This window comes from Musca domestica, unplaced genomic scaffold (assembly GCF_030504385.1).
Source record: "Musca domestica strain aabys unplaced genomic scaffold, Musca_domestica.polishedcontigs.V.1.1 32, whole genome shotgun sequence".
In the NCBI taxonomy this organism is placed as follows: Eukaryota; Metazoa; Arthropoda; class Insecta; order Diptera; family Muscidae; genus Musca; species Musca domestica.
Window position 1 is genome coordinate 4,959,096 of NW_026712311.1, and position 21,338 is coordinate 4,980,433.

Genomic DNA, 21,338 nt, shown 5'->3' on the forward strand with positions numbered 1-21,338 from the left:
CTGTGCATGTGAATTTCTTGTTTTTAGGCTGGCTATGCATTTTTAAGTTATTGATTTTTTATGAATTGGTGTCAAGTCTTTTTATACTCTCCACCATAAGAGTTAGGTACAATCAATTTGTCCTGATTTGTTTTCAAACGTTTGGGTCAATATTAGTCAAACTTCTTGCAAAAAAATATTCAAATTGGATCCCTTTCTCCGCAAATCAGCTGAAGTTAACATTTCAGACCATTTCAAAATTAAAGGTAATTTTAAGGATAGTCTATTTGACGAAGAGTATAAAAACGTAGTTTTGATTTTTACGAAATCTTGTAATAGATTAAATGTGTCTTTTTTGTAAATATAATTTATTATTCCTTCATAAAAGAACCGCAGCCTTCAACCATATTGAAGATGAGTCACTATTATACTTCAAAGCAAAAATATGATTTTTAGTCAAAATAAATTACGTCAACCAAAGCAAAAGCTAATCATTGATTTTTAAACAAAGTAGTCAATTAACAATTAATTTTTAAGTCAAAATTCTGTTCCCCCTATAATTTATTGAAATCAGAATACGCGTAGTAAACCTTTGCAGAAACAATCACCACAAACACTCCAACTAAATTTAATTTACTTTTTATAAAATCCAAAATTTTAACTAATCAATTTTTTTCATTTCCATTTTTCTAGCTGCTGGAGAAAATGGTTTGCCCCACGCGAACTACGATCTCGTACCGTCCATTTGGGACGAGCAACAACAGAAAAATTCCCACCGAATGAAATTCGTAATCAAAAGTACAATTTCATATCGTTCCTGCCTTTGGTACTTTTCGAACAGTTTCGTTTCTTTTTGAATTTGTATTTTCTGTTAATGGCTCTCTCACAATTTATACCCGACATAAGAATTGGCTATCCCTATACCTATTGGGGACCGCTGGGTTTTGTGCTAACCGTGACAATATGTCGTGAGGCTATCGATGATTATCGCCGACATCAGAGAGATCGTGAAGTGAATTCACAAAAATATAAACGACTAATCATCAGCGATACGAGGGGATATGAAATGGTACCCTCGTCGAAATTGAAAGTGGGTGATATGATTATTGTGGAGAAAAATGAAAGGGTACCGGCTGATTTGGTTTTATTGCGTACAAGCGATAAAAGTGGCAGCGTTTTTGTGAGGACCGATCAATTAGATGGTGAGTTTTGAAAACAGTAATTATTACAACCTTCGCTAAAATGATCTTAATTTCAGGTGAAACTGATTGGAAACTACGCTTGGCCGTACCCTATACCCAGAAATTGAATAAGGATTCCGATTTATTTAACATTGATGCCAGTGTTTACATTGAAAAGCCTCAAAATGATATTCATTCCTTTATTGGCAATTTTTCCATGACCGATGGCAGTGAGGACACAGGTTTGAATGTGGAGAATACCTTGTGGGCCAATACCGTGGTGGCTGCTGGCACAGCAACCGGCATTGTTATCTATACTGGCTGTGAAACGAGAAGTGTTATGAACAACTCTCAACCACGCTCCAAAGTGGGTTTATTGGATATGGAAATAAATGGCTTGACTAAGGTAAATTTTATCAAAATATTTCATTATCCATGTAGGTATTAAAATCGTTTTATTTTTAGGTACTCTTCTGTGCCGTTTTGGGTCTCTCCCTGGTCATGATGATGCTAAAGGGCTTCAGTGGTCCCTGGTATCGTTATATGTTCCGTTTCGTCTTACTTTTCTCCTACATCATACCCATTAGTTTGAGAGTCAACTTAGACATGGGTAAGGCCTTCTATTCATGGCAAATGCAGAATGATCCTGAAATCCAAGGCACCGTGGTACGTTCCACAACCATACCCGAAGAACTGGGCAGAATATCCTATGTTTTGACAGACAAAACCGGTACCCTTACACAAAATGAAATGGTCTTTAAGAAAATCCATTTGGGTATTGTTTCGCATGACAACGATACATTCCATCATGTATCGGAAATAATAAGCTCTCTGGCACCGACCATATTTCGTTCAAGCTCATCTTCAGAATCTAGTGCCACCAAACCGACCACAATCTACAACAATCGCATGCGTCGTCCTGAGGGCTGGCGTGAATGGGAAGCTGTAAAGGCTTTGGCATTGTGTCACAACGTTACACCCGTTACCGATGAAGATGACAATCGTTCGGTGTCCACTTCGTCCACATTTACATCGGGCGGCGGTGGTTCATCTTCTCCCACAAAATATGTGATCAACATGGATGTTGCCTCTTCGACAAATGAACATCAATATCAGGCTTCTTCGCCCGATGAAATTGCCTTGGTTAAGTGGACCGAACAAGTGGGTTTGACCCTGATTGCTCGTGACATAACTTCCATGACATTGCAGTTGAGAACCCATAAGAAATCCTCGGACCAATATCAAAGCGAAGACGATGGCCTTTTACATTTCCAGATATTGCAAATCTTCCCCTTTACCAGCGAAAGCAAACGTATGGGCATTATTGTAAAGGATTCACAAACCGGTGAAATTACATTCTACTTGAAGGGCGCAGATGTGGTCATGCAATCCATAGTCCAATACAATGATTGGCTAAGTGAGGAATCTGGGAATATGGCACGTGAAGGTCTCCGGACATTGGTGGTGGCCAAGAAGGTGCTGAGCGAAGAGCAATATAATGATTTTGAGACACGTATAAATGCGGCCGGTAGCAGCAAAACTGATCGGGCAGCCAAAGTGGCGGCCGTTGTGGAATCATTGGAAAGAGAAATGGAGCTCCTGTGTTTGACTGGTATGTTAAGGGTGTATACGATTTAAAAATTGTTAATTGTAATTGTTTTTCTTTTTTCCAGGTGTTGAAGATCGCCTTCAAGATGGTGTCCGACCAACTTTGGAACTTTTGCGCAATGCTGGTGTCCGTGTATGGATGTTGACGGGCGATAAATTAGAGACCGCATGTTGCATTGCCAAATCTTCTCAGTTGATTGGCCGCAATCAGGGACTACATGTTTTAAGACCAGTCAAGACTCGTACCGATGCCCATTTGGAGCTAAATCAATTTCGCCGCAAACAAGGACATGCCTTGGTCATTTCTGGTGAATCTTTGGAAGTTTGTCTCCAGTACTATCGTTTGGAGTTCTTGGAATTGGCCACAGCTTGTCCAGCTGTAGTCTGTTGTCGTTGCAGTCCCACTCAGAAAGCTCAAGTGGTACAACTTATCCAGAAGCATACCGGCAAACGTACCTGTGCCATTGGTGATGGTGGCAACGATGTCAGTATGATCCAGCAAGCTGATGCCGGTGTTGGTATTGAGGGACGTGAGGGTCGTCAAGCCTCTTTGGCTGGTGATTTTAGTTTGCCTCAATTTTCTCACATCGCCAAACTACTGCTGGTTCATGGTCGTCGTTCGTATAAACGTTCCGCTGCTCTCTCACAGTTTGTCATACATCGTGGCCTAATTATTACCACTTTACAAGCTGTATTCTCGGCAGTTTTCTATTTGAGTTCAGTGGCTTTGTATCAAGGTTTCCTTATGGTGGGTTATTCTACACTCTACACCATGTTTCCAGTATTCTCATTGGTTCTAGATCAAGATATAACATCAACCACAGCTGTCACCTATCCGGAACTCTATAAAGATCTGTCGAAGGGTCGCAGTTTGAGTTACAAAACATTCTTTATATGGGTCCTAATCAGCATATATCAGGGTGGTGTCATTATGTATGGCGCCCTGATATTGTTCGAGGATGAATTCATCCATATTGTGGCTATAAGTTTTACATCGTTGATTATGACAGAGCTGATTATGGTGGCGTTGACGGTGAGAACATGGCATAGGTAAGTTGGAAAAAATATACAACTATTAAAGAGAATTAACGCATTTGATGGATTTCCTTTCAGACTAATGGTGCTGGCCGAGCTATTCAGTTTAGCTTTATATTTAATTTCGCTGTTTGTTTTACATGAGTATTTTGGTAAGTTTTCAATTATTTAAACATTATTCAAGGGTGCAAATTTAATTGCTGGGAAAAGTCCCAGATGGAAGACACTTCCATTTTTCGTTTAGAAGAAATATTTGTCGCATATGTGTTAGTAGCTATATTAGATATTTAAAGGCGAATAGACAAATGTATATTGATCGATGGGGAAAATAGATCAGAGTAGTATCAAATATAGAGGACGTAGAGACAATTAGACGTTAGTTAATTAAAACGCTTAGAGCAGTATAAGTATTTATACCATCCAACAAGTATGGATATGTTCTTAATCGACGTAAATTGCTAAGACCATTAGACCCTGTTCATTCATCCAACTTTAAATTTTGCACAGTATTTTGTCTGCAAATAGATCCAGTTTGAAGGTGGACTTTATTGGCACACGAAATCGTATTGGTCGCACATGGCTGTACCCACAAAATATTCGGGATATTGCTGATTTGAACATCTGTTTGCAACTCGGCACTTGAAGTACCTAATGAATAGTTACCCCCTGGTAAAAGCTTTTCCACATAGGTTTTTCGTGTAGCCCCCATATGGCGGTACCTTCCCTAATCGGTGTTTTAATGATTTCTGTCCGATTTTTCAATGGAAAGATCTGTATTTAGATATGATATTCTTATTAATCTTTAGCCACTACAGTCCTCTGGCCAACTCAGATTCGGAGAATAAAACAAATCGGCCAGAATATGCTTCCTCATAAGCCTACGTCTAACATCGAAAAGAGTTGGACAGTGGCAAAGTAAGTGCTCTACCGTTTCAGTTTCTTCCTAGTCTTGACAAAGCCAGACGAACTTAGTGCCATCGTCATTCCACTTAGAAGATGTTACAGTGACCTGCGATTTATCCCCCAAAAGTTTTAGGTCTGATTTCGCCCTGAATAAGAGAGACAATCTCTTTCATCTCTTCATGCCACATTGTTTGAGGACGTGCAAAGAACTACCCTCCGTCCAAGTTTAAAACGGTGGATAATCAACTATATGTGTGGACGCCAGTCGTATGTGGAATTCCGGAAGAAGTCCAAAGCCCGTGGAGTGAAACAGGGAGTTCCACAAGGTGGGGAACTGTTTAATCTCTACTTTTCCGGAATTCTTCGCTCTCCAGACGGAATAGGGATCGTAAGGTGTGCAGGTTGAGTGGAATTTAATACAGACCACGAACTACCCCAAAATTCTAGAGGTCACATTCGACAGCTTGTTCAAGTCATTCGTACAAGCCACAGGTCCTCAAGGCGCTAGCCGGCAGCACTTGAGTTGCGAACAAGGAAACCTTGTTGACTTCTTATAACGCGATAGGTCGGTCTGTGTGTCAGCTATGCGGATCCAGTGTGGTCTGCGAATACTAGTGCTTCGCAATCAAATCACATCCAGACCAGCCAGAATGCTGCGCTGAGGACTGCGACAGGGTGTCATGACACCAGTGGACCATCTACATGAGCAGGCAAAGTCCTTCCCTTGCGTCAGCAAAATCATATGCTTTCGTTGCAGCACCGTGAGAGTCATCCCAACCATCATATGGTGGATACAACTCCTCCAGGCGTGCCTGGAAGGACATACACGATTTAGAGAGGTAGGTCGAAATCTATAAGAGAAAACCTCTAGATTAAGAAGCATATCAGTCAGGTAGGTCTGAGTGGTACCTCTTTAATTGCACAGCCAAACCTACCCAACTCACTCCAGAAGATCTCTGGCTACAGCCCGTTAAAGTGGCCGAATTTTTAAAGCTGAAGATTGGACCAGATTAGTAAAATGCAAACACTCACATGTACTACTGCTACAAAAAGATCTACAACAACAAATAGACTTAAAGGATTTATGTTAGGTAGGGTGTCTAGCGTCGTGCTCTTAAATACAATAGGGACGTTACTCTTTGAACTTTATTAATGCTTCTCTTAAAAGATGTTTTCCCTTGCGTGTACCACCAAACGATCGCTCTATAGGTGAGAATCGGACGGACAATTGACTCATACAACCAGATGGACAATTGACTCATACAACCGGATGGACAATTGACTCATACAACCGGATGGACAATTGACTCATACAACCATTTGATAATATGCGGTTTTAGACAACAGCTCTTACCTATAGAGTTTTTTCATGCATGCACGCTCCTCGATATATTCTTCCAATTTAGTTGTTGGACGAGATCAGTACCGAAAATCTTGATAATTCATAACCATTTTATGTTTTTATTTTATAATAACTTTTTTTATATTTATCCTATTCTGATAATAATTTGTGTGTATTTCTCCTCCTTTTACAGATTGGGAATTTATATCCTCTTACGATTTCCTGTGGAAGGTCTCGATTATCACCCTGGTGTCCTGTTTACCTTTGTATATAATTAAATTTTTACGCAAGAAATGTTCACCGCCTTCATATTTGAAATTAACATAAATCGGAAAGTGATGAGTGCTCGTCTATTTTTTTTTATATGCGACGACAAATTTTACAAGAAAAGGTTTATTATTATTATTATTATTTTTCTTATTCTAATTATATGAAGTAATTTTAATAATTTTTAAGTATAACCTAAATGTAGTGTATATCGTATATCATAAAAAAAAAACAAAACTCCCCCTCAAATTATATAGTTTGTTTATGTTATTTATTAATTTTAAACAAATTTTGTTAATCGATTGTGTTTTTTTTATTATTAAATATTATTTAAGCAAGCTTTAATTTTACTACCAACAACCCATAATTGGAAAAAAATCAAATCGAAAATGGAAAAATCAACAAAGAAGGTGTAGCAAAAAAGGCCTCGACAAAGTTACCCTTAGGAAATCTCATTTTTTTACAAATTTATATATTTTAATTCAAAACTACAACAGAGAAGTGTTAAATCAAATTTAATACATTTTCTTTAGTTTGTTGTTTTTTATGATTTTGTAAACCAATTTTTTGTTACAAATCCCCCGCCCCAAAGCGTTTTTTGCTATTAACCTTCAACAAAAGAAAGTGATAATTAATTTAGTTTATCTCATGTTGCTAAAAAACAAACAAACATACAACTAATTAGGATATTAAACAAATTCCAAAAAAATATTACATTAATACTTCCCCTCCACCACAGCCCTCAGTTTATGAAATTCTTGCATCCTTATTTCCCCAAACTATTTTGTGGCTTCTTTGCCACAAAAATAGAAATTAAAACACATCCAAACTATAAAAATGCATTTCTTATTGTTTATACAAAAAAATATATATGTTTTATTTTGCACATATCCTATGATTTATTATTTTCTTTTTTAAGTTAACTATTTAACAGAATAAACCAAATATTATTAAACAACAAAAAAGGACGCCTAATGTAATTTTATTGACTTCTTAATGAATGAATGATTAAAGAACGAACCAACCAAGTGCAGACACTGATTGCTGAGAACTGTAAAATTCTACTGAAACCCTATTACAACAAATTGAAAAAAAACCTAAAAAATACATTTTTTAATTTATTTACAAAATAATAAAAAAAACTGCAAAATAAATATATTTAAAAGTTATATATATATTGACAAAAGAATGCAAATTTTTATCTTTTAAATTTTAGTATAACAAAACAATAACAATGCTGTCTCTTTGAATGAGTCTAACAAATATTGAACTCTGTACAAGGACAACGGAAACAGTAAAGATGCTGGTTTTAAAAGATAGTGAAGATGAAAACAAAAACCAAACAAATGTAAACTGAAAAGAAAAAGGTCTAACGAAGTTAATAATATTAATTCGAAAACAAGAAAGTTATATATGTATTATATATATGAAATAAAATACTAAAGAGCAAAATGTCAATAAAAAACTATAAATTTAACAAATTAAAAATTTAAAACTTGTTGTTTTATTTTTATATCAAACAAATGAATGTGGCAAATTTTAATTATTTAAAGTCTAATTAGGAAAGGGCAAGAAAAGCATGACAACAGTTTCGATACTTCTGTCATTTTTGATATTAGTTTTGTCCAAACATTTCTTTATATATTTTTAATAAATTAACCAATTGTCCCAAAAAATTATCTCAGATCTCTTTTATGTTGTAAAAATTAAAAACGAGTTTTCAAACAATATATTAAAATTGAAAATAGTTTTAAAATCTAATTTTTCATATATTTTTGGGAATATATTTCAATTTTTCTTTTGATTTTATTAAAGTCAAATCTCTTAGCTTTCATATGACACCAAATTCAAAGCAATATCTTAAATGGTTCAAAAGTTATGGCGAAAAGAAGAAAACGTTCATATTTGTCCGCTTTACAACACTGGTTATGCATCGACGCGAACGCCATCTATTGACGGGTATGATTCGTTTTGTGCAAACCTATTTTTCAAGTTAATTTTCATGAGCTCATAACTTCCGAACGAATCAATCAATCAGGCCAAACAAGGTGTCATATGAAAGCTGAAATAATCTACTTTTTATGTGAACACATAATTGCTTCGTGAAACAATATTTCATTTGAAAATTTAAAAAATTGCTTTAAAAATCAAAATTTCGTATATCAAAAGAAATGTTTTTTAATTTGCAATTTGCTTTAATGAAAACTAGATCTTTTAGCTTTTACACGTAGGTGATTTCGAAACAATATCTTGTATAGTTAAAAAATTATGACCAAATGAAAATTATATTCAATTGTTTAAATTTGAAATTGAAAGCATAAAACATCTTCGGTTATGTGAAAAATTGGAATAAGCTCGAAAATAATAAATTTGAGAAAAAATTGAAAATAATATTTAAATCTAATTTTTCAATATTTCAATATTTCTTTATCTTCATTTAAAGCTAAACATCGTAGCTTTCATATGACACCAAATCCAATGCAATATCTTAAATGGTTCAAAAGTTATGGCGAAAAGAAGAAAACATTCATATTTGTACGTTTTACAACACTGGTTAAGCATCGACGCGAACGCCATCTATTGATGGGTATGATTCGTTTTGTGCAAATATATTTTTCAAGATGATCTTAAAGAGCTCATAACTTCCGAACCACACACTCAATCATCTCAAACAAGGTATCATATGAAAGCTTTAACAATCTACTTTTTTATAAGAATGCAAAATTGCTTCGTGGAACAATATTTCATTCGAAAAATTTCAAAATTGCATTAAAAATCAAAATTTCACGTATCAAAAGGAATGTTGGTAAATTTGTACTTTGTTTGAATAAAAGTCAGATGTTTTAGCTTGCATATGTCGCTGATTTTAAAACGATATCTTGTATAGTTAAAAAGTTATGGCCAAATGAAAATGATATTCAACCGTTTATGCCGAGAAGGCTGGTACGCCCCGTGACTTTTTAAAAACGCAACAGTTTTCCTTCAAACTTTCCACACGCCTAGGTTTTTATCAAACTAAGAGAAAACTAAGAAAGCCACCTTGTTGTTTGCTCTAGAACAAGGAAATATCTCAATTGAGCTTATGATCTATCAAAACGTTGGTTATTTGTGGAAAAGTGCCAGAAGGAGTGGACCAATCTAATACATATTCGAGTTTGCCTTTAGTTTGATGAAAATGCAACCTCGTGGAAAGTTTGAAAGAAAACGGTTGCCTTTTTAAAAAGTCGCAGGGCACACCTGCCTTCTCGACAAAAACAATTGAATATCATTTTCTTTTGGTCATAACTTTTTAACTGTACAAGATATTGTTTCGAAATCAGCGACATACGAAAGCTAAAAGATCTGGCTTTCATTTAAGCCAATTTCAATTTAAAAAACATTTCTTTTAATATAAGAAATTTCTAATTTTATTGCGATTTTCAAATTTTTTGAAAGAAGTAATATTATGAAGCAATTTAGCTTTCTCATAAAAAAGTGGAATGTTTAAGCTTTCATATGACACCTTGTTTGAGATAATTGGTTAATTTGTTCGGAAGTTATGAGCTGTTGAAAATGATCTTGAAAAATAGGTTTTCCCAAAATGAATCATACCTGTCAATAGATGGCGTTCGCGTCGATGCTTAACCAGTGTTGTAAAGCGAACATATATGAATGTTTTCTACTTTTTGCCATAACTTTTGAACCATTTAAGATATTGCCTTGAAATGGGTGTCATATGAAAGCTAATGGGGTTTAGCTTTAAATGAAGATAAAGAAATATTGAAATAAATTCCCAGAAATGGAAGATTTAAATATAATCTTCAATTTTTCTTCTCAAATATATTGTTTTCGAACTTATTTAAAATTATTACATAGCCGAAGATGTTTTAAGCTTTTAATTTCAAATTTAAGCAATTGAATATCATTTTCATTTGGTCATAAATTTTTAACTATACAAGATATTGCTTTGAAATCAGCGACATATGAAAAGTAAAAGGTCTGACTTTTATTTAAGAAAATTACAAAATAAAAAACATTTCTTTTAATATGAGACATTTTGAAGTTTAATTGAATTTCCAGTTTTTGCGAATGAAGTAATGATTTACGAATCACTTTGGTATTTCCATAAAAAGTAGATTGTTAAAGCTTTCATATGCCACCTTGTTTGAGAAGATTGATTGATTCGTTCGAAAGTTATGAGCTGTTGAAAATCACCTTGAAAAATATGTTTGCCTAAAATGAATCATTCCCGTCAATAGATGGCGTTCGCGTCGATGCTTAACCAGTGTTGTAAAGCGCACAAATATGAATGTTTTCTACTTTTTACCATAACTTTTGAACCATTTAAGACATTGCTTCGAAATTGGTGTCATATGAAAGATACGGGGTTTAGCTTTAATCAAAGTGAAAGAAAAATTGAAATAAATTCTCAGAAATGGATAAAATAATAGATTTAAATACAATCTTCAATCCTGCTTCTCAAATATATTATTTTCGAACTATTTTCGAAATTTTCCCATAAACGAAGATGTTTAAGGCATTCAATTTCTAATTTAAACAATTGATTAAACAATTATTGTGATCTCCAAATTTTCCGAATGAAGTAATATTTTATGAAGCAATTTAGCTTTCTCATAAAAAAGTAGATTGTTAAAGCTTTCAAATGCCACCTTGTTTGAGAAGATTGATTGATTTGTTCCAATGTTATGAGCTGTTGAAAATCACCTTGAAAAATGGGTTTGCCTCAACTGAATCATGGCTGTCAATAGATGTCGTTGGCGTCGATGCTTAACCAGTGTTGTAAAGCGGACAAATATGATTGTTTTCTACTTTTTGCCATAACTTTTGAACCATTTAAGATATTGCATTGGATTTGGTGTCATATGAAAGCTACGAGGTTTAGCTTTAAATGAAGATAAAGAAATATTGAAATAAATTTCCAGAAATGGATTAAAAATTCGATTAAAATACAATATTCAATTTTCTTTCTCTAATGTATTGTTTTAAATCAATTTTTCAATTTTCACAGCAGCGTAGATGTTTTAAGCTGTATATGAAAATTATGTGAAATTTTTTTGGGATGATTGCTCAAATTAAAAAGCAAAAATAAAAAAATATTTATTTGCCGCCAAAACCTGGTGATATTTTTAAATTTGTTTATTTATATATAATCAATTTTTATATATACTATTTATATATAACTTACCTTTTCCATTTCTAGAGTTTAATAAAATCAAAACAATTTTTTTAATACAATTTCATTTCACTTTATTTCAAATTTGTTTAAATACTATTGGTTGTTTTTATTCTTGTTGTCTCTTTTTGTTTGTTTGTTTGTCTTGCTGTTTATTTGTTAATTAAATTTTTCTTTGTTTGTTGTTCTTGCTGTTGTCATTGTTATTTGTTTTTTAATATATATATTTGGTTTTTTCCTTTTTTGTCACAAATTATAACAGTTTTACAACATGTTTTTGTTTTTTCTTGTTTATAAGTTGTTTATATATATATATTAAAACCATTGTTTGTTTTTTTATTTTATTATTTGCCATTTTCTTCCATACGTTCAATAAACTTACTTTGTTGCCATGCGTTCTTTTTTTCGTTATTCTTGTTGCTTTATAGTTTTTGCAAAAATATTTTTGTTCAGGTTAGGGTTTCTTCTTTCTGTTTTGTTTTTTTTTTTTATTTGGTGTATTTTTTACAGTTTTATTCCTCTTACATCCTTTCATTCTTGTCCATTGTCCGCTGTTAAATATTGTGTTGTTTTATTTTCTTTTAAGTCTACAAAATGAATTTTGAATTTGACTAAAGTTTTTTTTTTTGTTTTTAATTCCTTTTTTTTTTTCTGTTTTTAACAAAATTTCATTGAATTTTTGTTTTATTTTACATTTAATAGTGTGTTGTGTTTTTTTTTATTAACTCTTAATTTTCCATTTGTTTATAAAAATCCAACTTAATTTTACTTAATAAATAAAACAAATGCAATTATTTGTTTGATTTTTTAATAACTAATTTTTTGTAGGTGAATTTTGTTTTTAATTTTTTTCATCATTTTTTTTATTTTTTAATTTTGAAATGCGTGTCTTTCTTTAGTGTTGAAGTTATTTGGAATAAATATCAATATTTCAAGATTTTTTGTTTATTTCTTGTAGGGGGTAAAGGGGGTGTTGTTACTGTGTATAAACCATTAAAATATTGTAAGTATTTATCTATATATTTAGTTTAGTAGTGTTTTTTTTTTTTAATTTAAATTTATCTACCCACCCAATGATTAAATAGAGCTGGAAGAAATATATAGTTTTCTATGTGAAATGTGATATAAATTAAGCTTTAATTGGAGATATTGTTGCAAACATCCATATGTATGTTTTCCAATATGACAACACCCACACATGTATTAAAATTCCATTAAAAGAGAAATGGGATCATGTACACAGCATGTAGATATATTTGTTGTTATTGTTAAGGTTACGTGTGTAGCATGTAAGGAAAAGAAGAGCACTCTCCATAAAGATGCTGAACAGTTAAGATATGGCTCTCTCTTCACCACATACAAGAATGACATCGCCAGAGCTCTCGTGAGAATTGTGTGTCAATCACAACCGTGTGTTGGCTCTGAGAACAAGATGGATGAGTTCCTCATTTTCAATAGATATTCTCAGAGTAATATGCATAATATAAAGTGGCGAAGAAGATTTGTGAGAAAAAATTAATTGAAATGTACATTACTTTTTACTCAAAAACACAGCATTTTAATAAATAAATATTATTTATTTCTTTTTCAAATTTCCAAAATAACAACATTTGAATTAGATGCAACCATCAAAGTCTTGGCTAATTTAAAAATTTAAAGAAAAATATGTAAAAATTAAATAAAGTTTCAGACGGATTTGCCAACAGATCTATACCCTCAGCCAATGTTCGTTTATTTAAATATATTTTAATTTGCGTTATGATATGACGACTGGGGGAGGTTGCCAAGAAGTTGGCTAATATTATTTACCTAAGTCTGGTATAAATATTACAACTTAAATATTATTTTATTACTTTATATAAAACATGTGATATTTTGGGCGTGAAGTAACGGTTTTGTTGGACCAAATATTTTTATTCATATACTCTTGATAAATTAAACAATTATTCCAAAAGCTTCATACAAAGCTTAAAACCTCTTTTATGCTGTAAAAATTAAATATGAGTTTTCAAACAATATATTAGAGGCGAAAATTGAAGATTGTTTTAAAATCTAATTTTTCATCGATTTTTGAGAATATATTTAAGTTTTTCTTTTGCTTTTATTAAAGTCAAATCTCTTAGCTTTCAAATGACACCAAATTCGACACAATATCTTAAAAGGTTCAAAAGTTATGGTAAAAAGTAGAAAACATTCATATTTTTCCGTTTTACAACACTGGCTAAGCATCGACGCGAACGCCATCTATAGACGGGAATGATTCGTTTTGTGCAAATATATTTTTCAAGTTGATATTCAAGAGCTCATAACTTCCGAACCACACAAGGTGTCATATGAAAGCTTAGGCAATCTACTTTTTTATGAAAATACTACATGCTTCTTGAAACAATAGTTTAAATGAAATAATTGAAAATTGCATTGAAACTTAAAATTTTATGTATCAAAAGAAATGTTGTCTAATTTGTATTTTGCTTAAATGAAAGCCAGAACTTTTAGCTTTAATATTTCGCTGATTTCGAAACGATATCTTGTATAGTTCAAAAGTTATGGCCAAATGCAATGTGTGATAATTTTGGCAACAATTTTGAAATGTGCGTGAGGTAACAGATATGGTGTACATAATTATTCCATTTTTATACTTCCTCTAATAATCCTAAATATTTGTGACGTGAAAAATGTAACGAAAATCGAACATTTATTCTCAATTTTATGCCAATAACTGTTAATCAATATTTTAAATTTTGTGGGGGAGGTACGAGAACGGGTGGACCCAAAAATCTCATATTTACTTTACATTAATGGATGACAAAAGTATCGAGATACACGAAGTTTGAAAAGGATCACTGGCTTGTTTCGGATGCAATAAGAGAGATATAAATATTGAAAATTGCGTCCCTTTGTGGGGTAGGTACCAAAAATGGTGGGCCGATATCTATCACCTTCACACCAGATATTGTGTTAGTAAGAATTTTAGAATGTGTGGAATATAAGAAGAATCGGATGCGTATTTCTCATTTTATGAGGGTTTTGGTTAAAACGTTCACCCCTTTGTGGGGGAGGTACCAGAAAGACTAGTCCGATATCTTACATTTTTATACCAGACTTTTTCTCAATATAAATATCGAGATGTGCTGAGTTTGAAAATAATCGGATGCTTACTTCTCATTTTATCAGCGTTGTGGTTATTTAAAATTTTGAACCCTTTTGTGGGGGAGGTACCAGAAGGAATGGTTCGATATCTAACATTTTCACACCAGATTTTGTGTTGATAGAAATATCGAGATGTGCCGAGTTTAGAAATAATCGGATGCTTATTTCTCATTTTATGAGTGTTTTGGTTATTGACAATTTTGAACCATTTGTGGGAGAGGTACCACAAAGAGTAGCCTGTTCTATCCGTTTTTACAGTAGAAATATTGAGATGTGCGAAATTTGAAGACAATCAGATGCTTATTACATATTTTATAAATGTTTTGGTTATTCAAAATGTGGGCCAATATATCCCATCTTTACACCACACCTTGTGGCGATAGAAATATTGGGATGTCCCGTGTTTGAAATTGGTCGAATGCCCATTTCGGGTCTTATGAGCTTCATGGTTATTCAAAGTGTTGACCCCTTGTGTGGGAGAGGTTCCAGAAATAGCAGTCCGATATCTGTGCCGAGTTTCAAAATTATCGGTTGCTCATTTCGTATTTTATCAGCGTTTTGGTTATTCAAAATTCAAAGAAGTAGTCCGTTCTATCCGTTTTTCACAGCAGATCTTGATGTTGATGTTGTTGATGGAAATATTGTAATATGCGAAACTTGAAGAATATCTGATGATTACTTCACATTTTATGAACGTTTTTGTGATCCAAAATGTTAACCCTTTTTTGGGGGAGGCACCAAAAAGAGTGGTACGTTATATCCGTTCTTCACACCAGATCTTGTGTTGGTAAAAATATTGAGATGTCCGAAATTTAAAGACAATCTGACTTATAATTTAACACTTAATAAGAGTTATAATTGTTTTGACCCTTTAGTGGGGAAAATGCTAAGCAAGTAGGTAAAAAATATCTCCAAAATGTTGATATCAATAATAAATATGGTATAAAATGTCGATTTCTAAAATATAGAATAATAATGAATATTGTGAAAAAAATAGTTTGATTTTATTACATATTTATTGCAACTAAGAATTAGATTTATTTCTGGTTTGATTTAAAATTTTAATTTTCCCTTAATATGAATAATTAATTAATTTTCATATTTCTTTTCTTTTTTTTTTTGTTCTTGGCTACAAAAATATTGAGACGATGAATAATTTTTTTATACATCTCATTGATTATAATTTTGTTATGTTATATAATTGTTATTATGCTTCACATTATTATTGTTGTATGATTTCAATTTTATTTTTACTTGTCATTGGGTATAAAACACAAATTATCCACTTTTTTTATGAAATTAATTTTTGTTTTTTAGTTTAACTTATTTTACAAATACATATTGAGTTACTACACATATTATTTTATTTGGATCTTTTTTAAATAATTTTACACCAATTTTGTTATTGTTTCCATTTTTTGTTTAAATATGTTTTGTTTTTAACTACTAAATTCTATAAAGCTTTGCCAGTCCCATTAACTACGTTATCATTATCATCATCTTTTGTCATTGTCATGCTACATTCTTTAGAATTGAAATTTAGAGAGGGAAATTAGGAGAACAAATTAAAATAAATTAATAATAAATGTAAGGCAAATTTTCAGGGCCACAGATCCACGGTTCATACCATAATGACATCTCTATAACCAGGTTTTGGTAACCTAAAATTGCCATACATAAATTAAAACTAAATAAAGAAAACTCTTGGTTTGGTGAACAATTTGAAATAATTTTACACAAATCCTAAAAAAATTAAAATAATTAATATTTTTTCTAGTTTCTGTTTTTTTTTTTGTCAAATGTGTAAATATTGTTTTTATTATTTAGGGTAAATAGTATTTCTAAACTCATGTCTTGTTGGAATTGTTGTTTTTTGTTGGTTATGATGAGGTAAATGTTTATTATTATTATTTGTATGTTTTTTCATAGTTAAATCTATTTTTTGTTTCAATTTTTAGAATGTATGAGCAATCTTTGGTTTATCTCTTGCTTAGTTTGTTTTTTTTTATTTGGAATCATTAACTTTGTTCAAACTATCGAGTATATGAGAGAGGTATAGGAGGATTTTTAGATTGTGTGAGGTTGGTTATAGAAAATAAAGAACAAATATTTGAAAAATTTTTTATAAATTAAAAATTTTATACGGAAATTGATAATTTCAAATTCTAAACTAAAAATAGTTTACATCAATTATTAAATTATATATTTATTGCCAACATAAGTTATTAAATTATTGTTGGAAAAATAACTGAAATTCGAGATAAATAGTTGATATTATTATTTAAATATAATAATGCTATTAAAATATTAAATACTGTTTTTTGGAAAGAACTATAATTGTATTTTTGATATATTAATCAAAAAGCAATTAAAAAGTATTAAATAGCCATTGGGACAGATGTAGGCCCATTTCCAATAGATTCACAGGAAAAAATAAAATGATTTTGAAAATCAGCTTCTAAGCTTAAAATAATTTACATCAATTTTTAAACTCTATTTATTAACAGATTTAAATTAATAACTAAGATTCGAGATAAATTGTAGAAATTATTATTAAATTATAAATATGGAATTATAATACAAAAACAACTTTTTTTTGGGAGATAACTATAATTGTAGTTTTCATATGTTTAGCAAACAATTGAAAATTATTAAATAGCTATAGGAGGCAGATGTAGGTCCAATACCAAAAGGCTTACAGGAAAAAAGTAATATATATTTGAATTTCAAACTGTAATCTTAAAATAATTTACATAAATTTTTAAATTCTATTTATAATCGGTATTAGATAATTGTTGAAAAATAATAAAATTCGAGATGAATAGCTGAAAATATTATTAAAATAAAATTAAATTATATCATTAAAATACAAAATTGAAATGTTTTCGGAAATAACTATAATTGTATTTTTGATATGTTAATCAAAACACAATTAAAACTACGAGCAAATGTTGTTTTTATGTTTGTTTATTTCTTATGGTTGTTTTATTTTTTAATAGAATACTGCGAGGATTTAGTACCTAGATATTATTTAATATATTTTTTTGTTTATTTTGTGTTTTTTTTTTTTTTCAGATTCAATGTTAGTGTTTGTTTGCGTCATAAAGAGGTCAAGAGTTGGGTGAAATTTATTTTTGGAGCTGTGTATTTTGTTTTGAATATTTAAAATAAAATGGGAAAAAAGTTACAATATTTTAAATATATAAAAATAAATATTAAAAAATAAACCTTTCCAGATATAAACAGTTAAAAAGGTATAAGAAAGTAGAAAAAAACACTTCAAATACTGGAAAAAATATTAGAAAATAAAGTAATTCAAAAACAAACCTTTTAAGATATAAGATTAAGATTATAAAAAGTATTACAAAATAAAGCATTTTAAATACTGAAAATACATGTATTAAACAAGTAAAAAACAGCTATGTTCGGCCGGGACGAACTTTTTATACCCTCCACCAAGGAAGGAAGGAATTTGAAAATTTTCAAATGAAAATCTTTATGTGGGGGCTATACGAAGACGTGCTGCTGGTTAAGTCATTTTTTGTCATAGGCTGTAGTAACGATTCCGAAGATCAAATATAAAATTCGAAACAATTATGGTGAATAATGTCGCTTATATCATCAAAATACCGAATAAAGGGAGGTACCGTTGTGTGGCGGCTATACTAAGACCTAGACCTGCATAGAGATTTTTCCGTCACAGGTTGTAGTATCCATTACTAACTTCAAATACGAAATTTGACACAATTCCAGTGAGTAATGTCGCGAAAATCCTGGATATACCGAATATCTCGGGGTAGAGTTATATGGGTGCTATACCGAAACGTAAACTTATATAGACAATTCTCTTCCAGATGGTAAAGATAACTCCTTGTGTGAAAATTCAGACAATGTCATTGAAAAATGTGAACAAAATCATCAAAATACCGAATGTCGGGATGTAAAGGGGGTAAAAAAGATTTCGTGGAACTATATAGACAATTCTCTTTCCGAGGCTGAATTAGTCAGAAGGAACACCTTGCGTGGATTTTAAGCCAATTCCACTGAAAAAATGTGGCTAAAAAGATCAAAATACCCAATTTCGGGGGCACCATTGTGTGGGTGCCAAACGATATCGTGAACCGATATAGCCCACCTTCGAACTTGAGCTAACCCCGGAAAAAAGCCAGATCGGTGCAAAATGTTATCTTTCTATCTTTATTTGTTTTGACAGCAGCGTGATTAAAACAGGGACAGGGACAGAGCTAAATCATCTTCGAAAAAATTATTATTTCGATGAGACGACAGAATGACGAACTTAATATACCTTCCATACTATGTATGGTGAAGGGTATAAAAACTGAAGCTTCTATTTACAACTTCATAAAAATGGTATGTGTAGAATGATTGAATTAAAAAGTGGTGTTTATAGCTCTCATAGAATATAAAAATATTCAAAAATTTAAAAAAATACATTTTAAAAAGATACACATGATTGAAAAATGATTGACTTAAAAATGTTCAAGTTGGAAAAAGATATTTTTAAAGTTAAAAAAATATATATAAAATATTCGAATATTCAAAAAACATTGCTACAAAAATTAAATAAATACATATTTAGAAATAAATTCCTTTACAATAATACAAAAGTGAACGCGAAAGAGAAACACAATTACAAATGAGTTTCCAAATTTTTAATTTCTTAGTTAAATTTAAAAATTTGAAAAAAAAATATTTAAAATGGTGTTTTACTCTCAATTTCGTCATACAAAAAACAGGTCTTATATTGAAATAAATATTAAAAAAACTATTTAAAATTACAAAAGGAAAATAAATTCGTACTCTTTGTTTGTGGTGAATTGATTTTAAATTTAAATTAAACAAAAAGTAATTTGCATGATAAATATTTGAAATATCTATTACTTATTAATAATAATTGAAATTAACAGTTGTTGTTTGTTTTTTCAATTTAGTTATATTGTTGTGTTGGTAACTTGTGTTATAACTAATTGTTAATATTTTGTTTTTTGTGGTTTGTAATTATTTTTTTTATTTTTCTTTATATAATATTATAATACTGGTTTTAAAGGGATTATTATTATTATTATTTTTTTTAATTTTCTAAATTATTAACTTAAACTAAACTGTTGTATGCTAAATGTCATTTTTAATTATTTTTTTTTTTTGGATTTTTTGTTTGTTTTTTTAAATGTGTTGTTTTTTTATATTTTTTTGGTATAAATATATAATTTTGTTTTTTTTTTTTCGTTTAGTATTATGTTGCCTTTGGTATTTATTATTTCAATTTTCATTTTGTGAATAGTCCTCTCTCTGATCTTGTAGATCGTAATGAAGAAAATTGTTAATTTTTATGTTTTCATGTGGAACAATCATTTTTTTGTTAAATTATTATGAATACATTACAAAAATTATTTGTTTTTCTCATTGATTTTGTTTTGTTGTTATATTTTTCCATCTTTTTCTTCACTTAAAAAAATATAAATACAATTCAAACATCAATGGCTTTAAGCTAATTACATTTATAACTAAAAAACATATGTGTGATGTGACCTTTCAAACTTAAATATATATTACTAATTGTTTGTTTTTATTTGTCATGTATATAATCTATGTTTTTTTAATAATACACCCCTTGCACCGATACTAAGTTTGCTTTTGCTATAGGAAAACCCAAATGTATATATGTTTCTTTAAATTTAAACTTAAATATAAACTAATTTATTTGTTGCCTAATTAAACACCCATTTAGTTTGTTGTTGTTTTCTTTTTTTTTTTGGGAGAATTCAATTTCATTTAACTAAACTAAAATTAAAGCAGCTTCATTTGTTTCTTTTTTTTTTAAATATATTCTAAATTGCATTTCTTGTCTAGGGGGGTGTTGAAATTCAGCTACCTTTTGTCCTTTTTATAAAATCTAATTGAAACTTAAATATAATTTTAATACTTTAATGGGTTGGTTTTTTGTTTTTAGTTTCTTAGTTTTGCTCCAATAATCATAAATATCAGACTATAATAATTTGTGTTTTTAATTTGGTTTTCTTTAGAAACACAATTAAATACTGAAGACAGAAATTGAGAGATAGAGAGAGAGAGAGAGAGAGAAAGAAAATAAATTTCCTTCGTATCAAAGTGTCCATGAAATTTCTAGTTGCTTAAATTTGTTTCTGGGAAAAACTTCACAAAAATCGTAATATATCTTTGGATAAATGTGGAACCCCTTTTTGGGGGACATTCTCTGTTCTTACAAACCTAATTTAAGTTAAAATTTTAATTTTTAATATTCTCTTAAAACAGCCCTTTGTACCTCCATTTTCATAGCAAGGTTGAAAACAACCGGTTATGTTATAAATAAAACTAACCATTAATTTTAAAAATAATTCTGGATGTTGGACCAAATTATTCTTGACAGTGTTAAGTGCGGAATGGAATTTACAATTTTGAATACATTTATCTTATATACTTGATAAAAAAGCACTAAAACAAATTGTTCCTTTCAAAATTACCGGAAAACCGAATAACAAAAAATAAAAGAAACGTGTATCGGAAATTTATATCGTAAAGTTATCTACATAGAGAGGTCAATTTCATTGCAATCATCCATCAAAAGTGTATGGCTTTAAGACAATTTGTAGGGAAATTCGAAAGAGGCGCCAAATTTTTCAAGAATAAATATCAGCAGTTTTGATATTTTTTTGTGATA

At 30.6% G+C, this 21,338-nt stretch overlaps 2 protein-coding genes across 4 annotated transcripts in view; both read left to right on the forward strand.

The window, feature by feature from the left end:
- The window catches only part of LOC101897764 (probable phospholipid-transporting ATPase IIB), a 64,549-nt gene extending 57,254 nt beyond the window's left edge, over positions 1-7,295 (forward strand). For both annotated transcript variants that reach the window (XM_059125242.1, XM_059125243.1), the window contains exons 2-7: positions 673-1,181; positions 1,238-1,566; positions 1,626-2,772; positions 2,834-3,818; positions 3,882-3,955; positions 6,242-7,295. In XM_059125242.1, coding sequence (XP_058981225.1) covers positions 673-1,181; positions 1,238-1,566; positions 1,626-2,772; positions 2,834-3,818; positions 3,882-3,955; positions 6,242-6,375 — 3,178 coding nt within the window. In that variant the 3' untranslated portion in view covers positions 6,376-7,295. The remainder of the gene's footprint in view (positions 1-672; positions 1,182-1,237; positions 1,567-1,625; positions 2,773-2,833; positions 3,819-3,881; positions 3,956-6,241) is intronic.
- LOC101900142 (circadian clock-controlled protein daywake) overlaps positions 1-21,338 on the forward strand; it is a 396,529-nt gene that overhangs the window by 295,687 nt on the left and 79,504 nt on the right. The gene's annotated exons all lie outside the window — the stretch shown is intronic.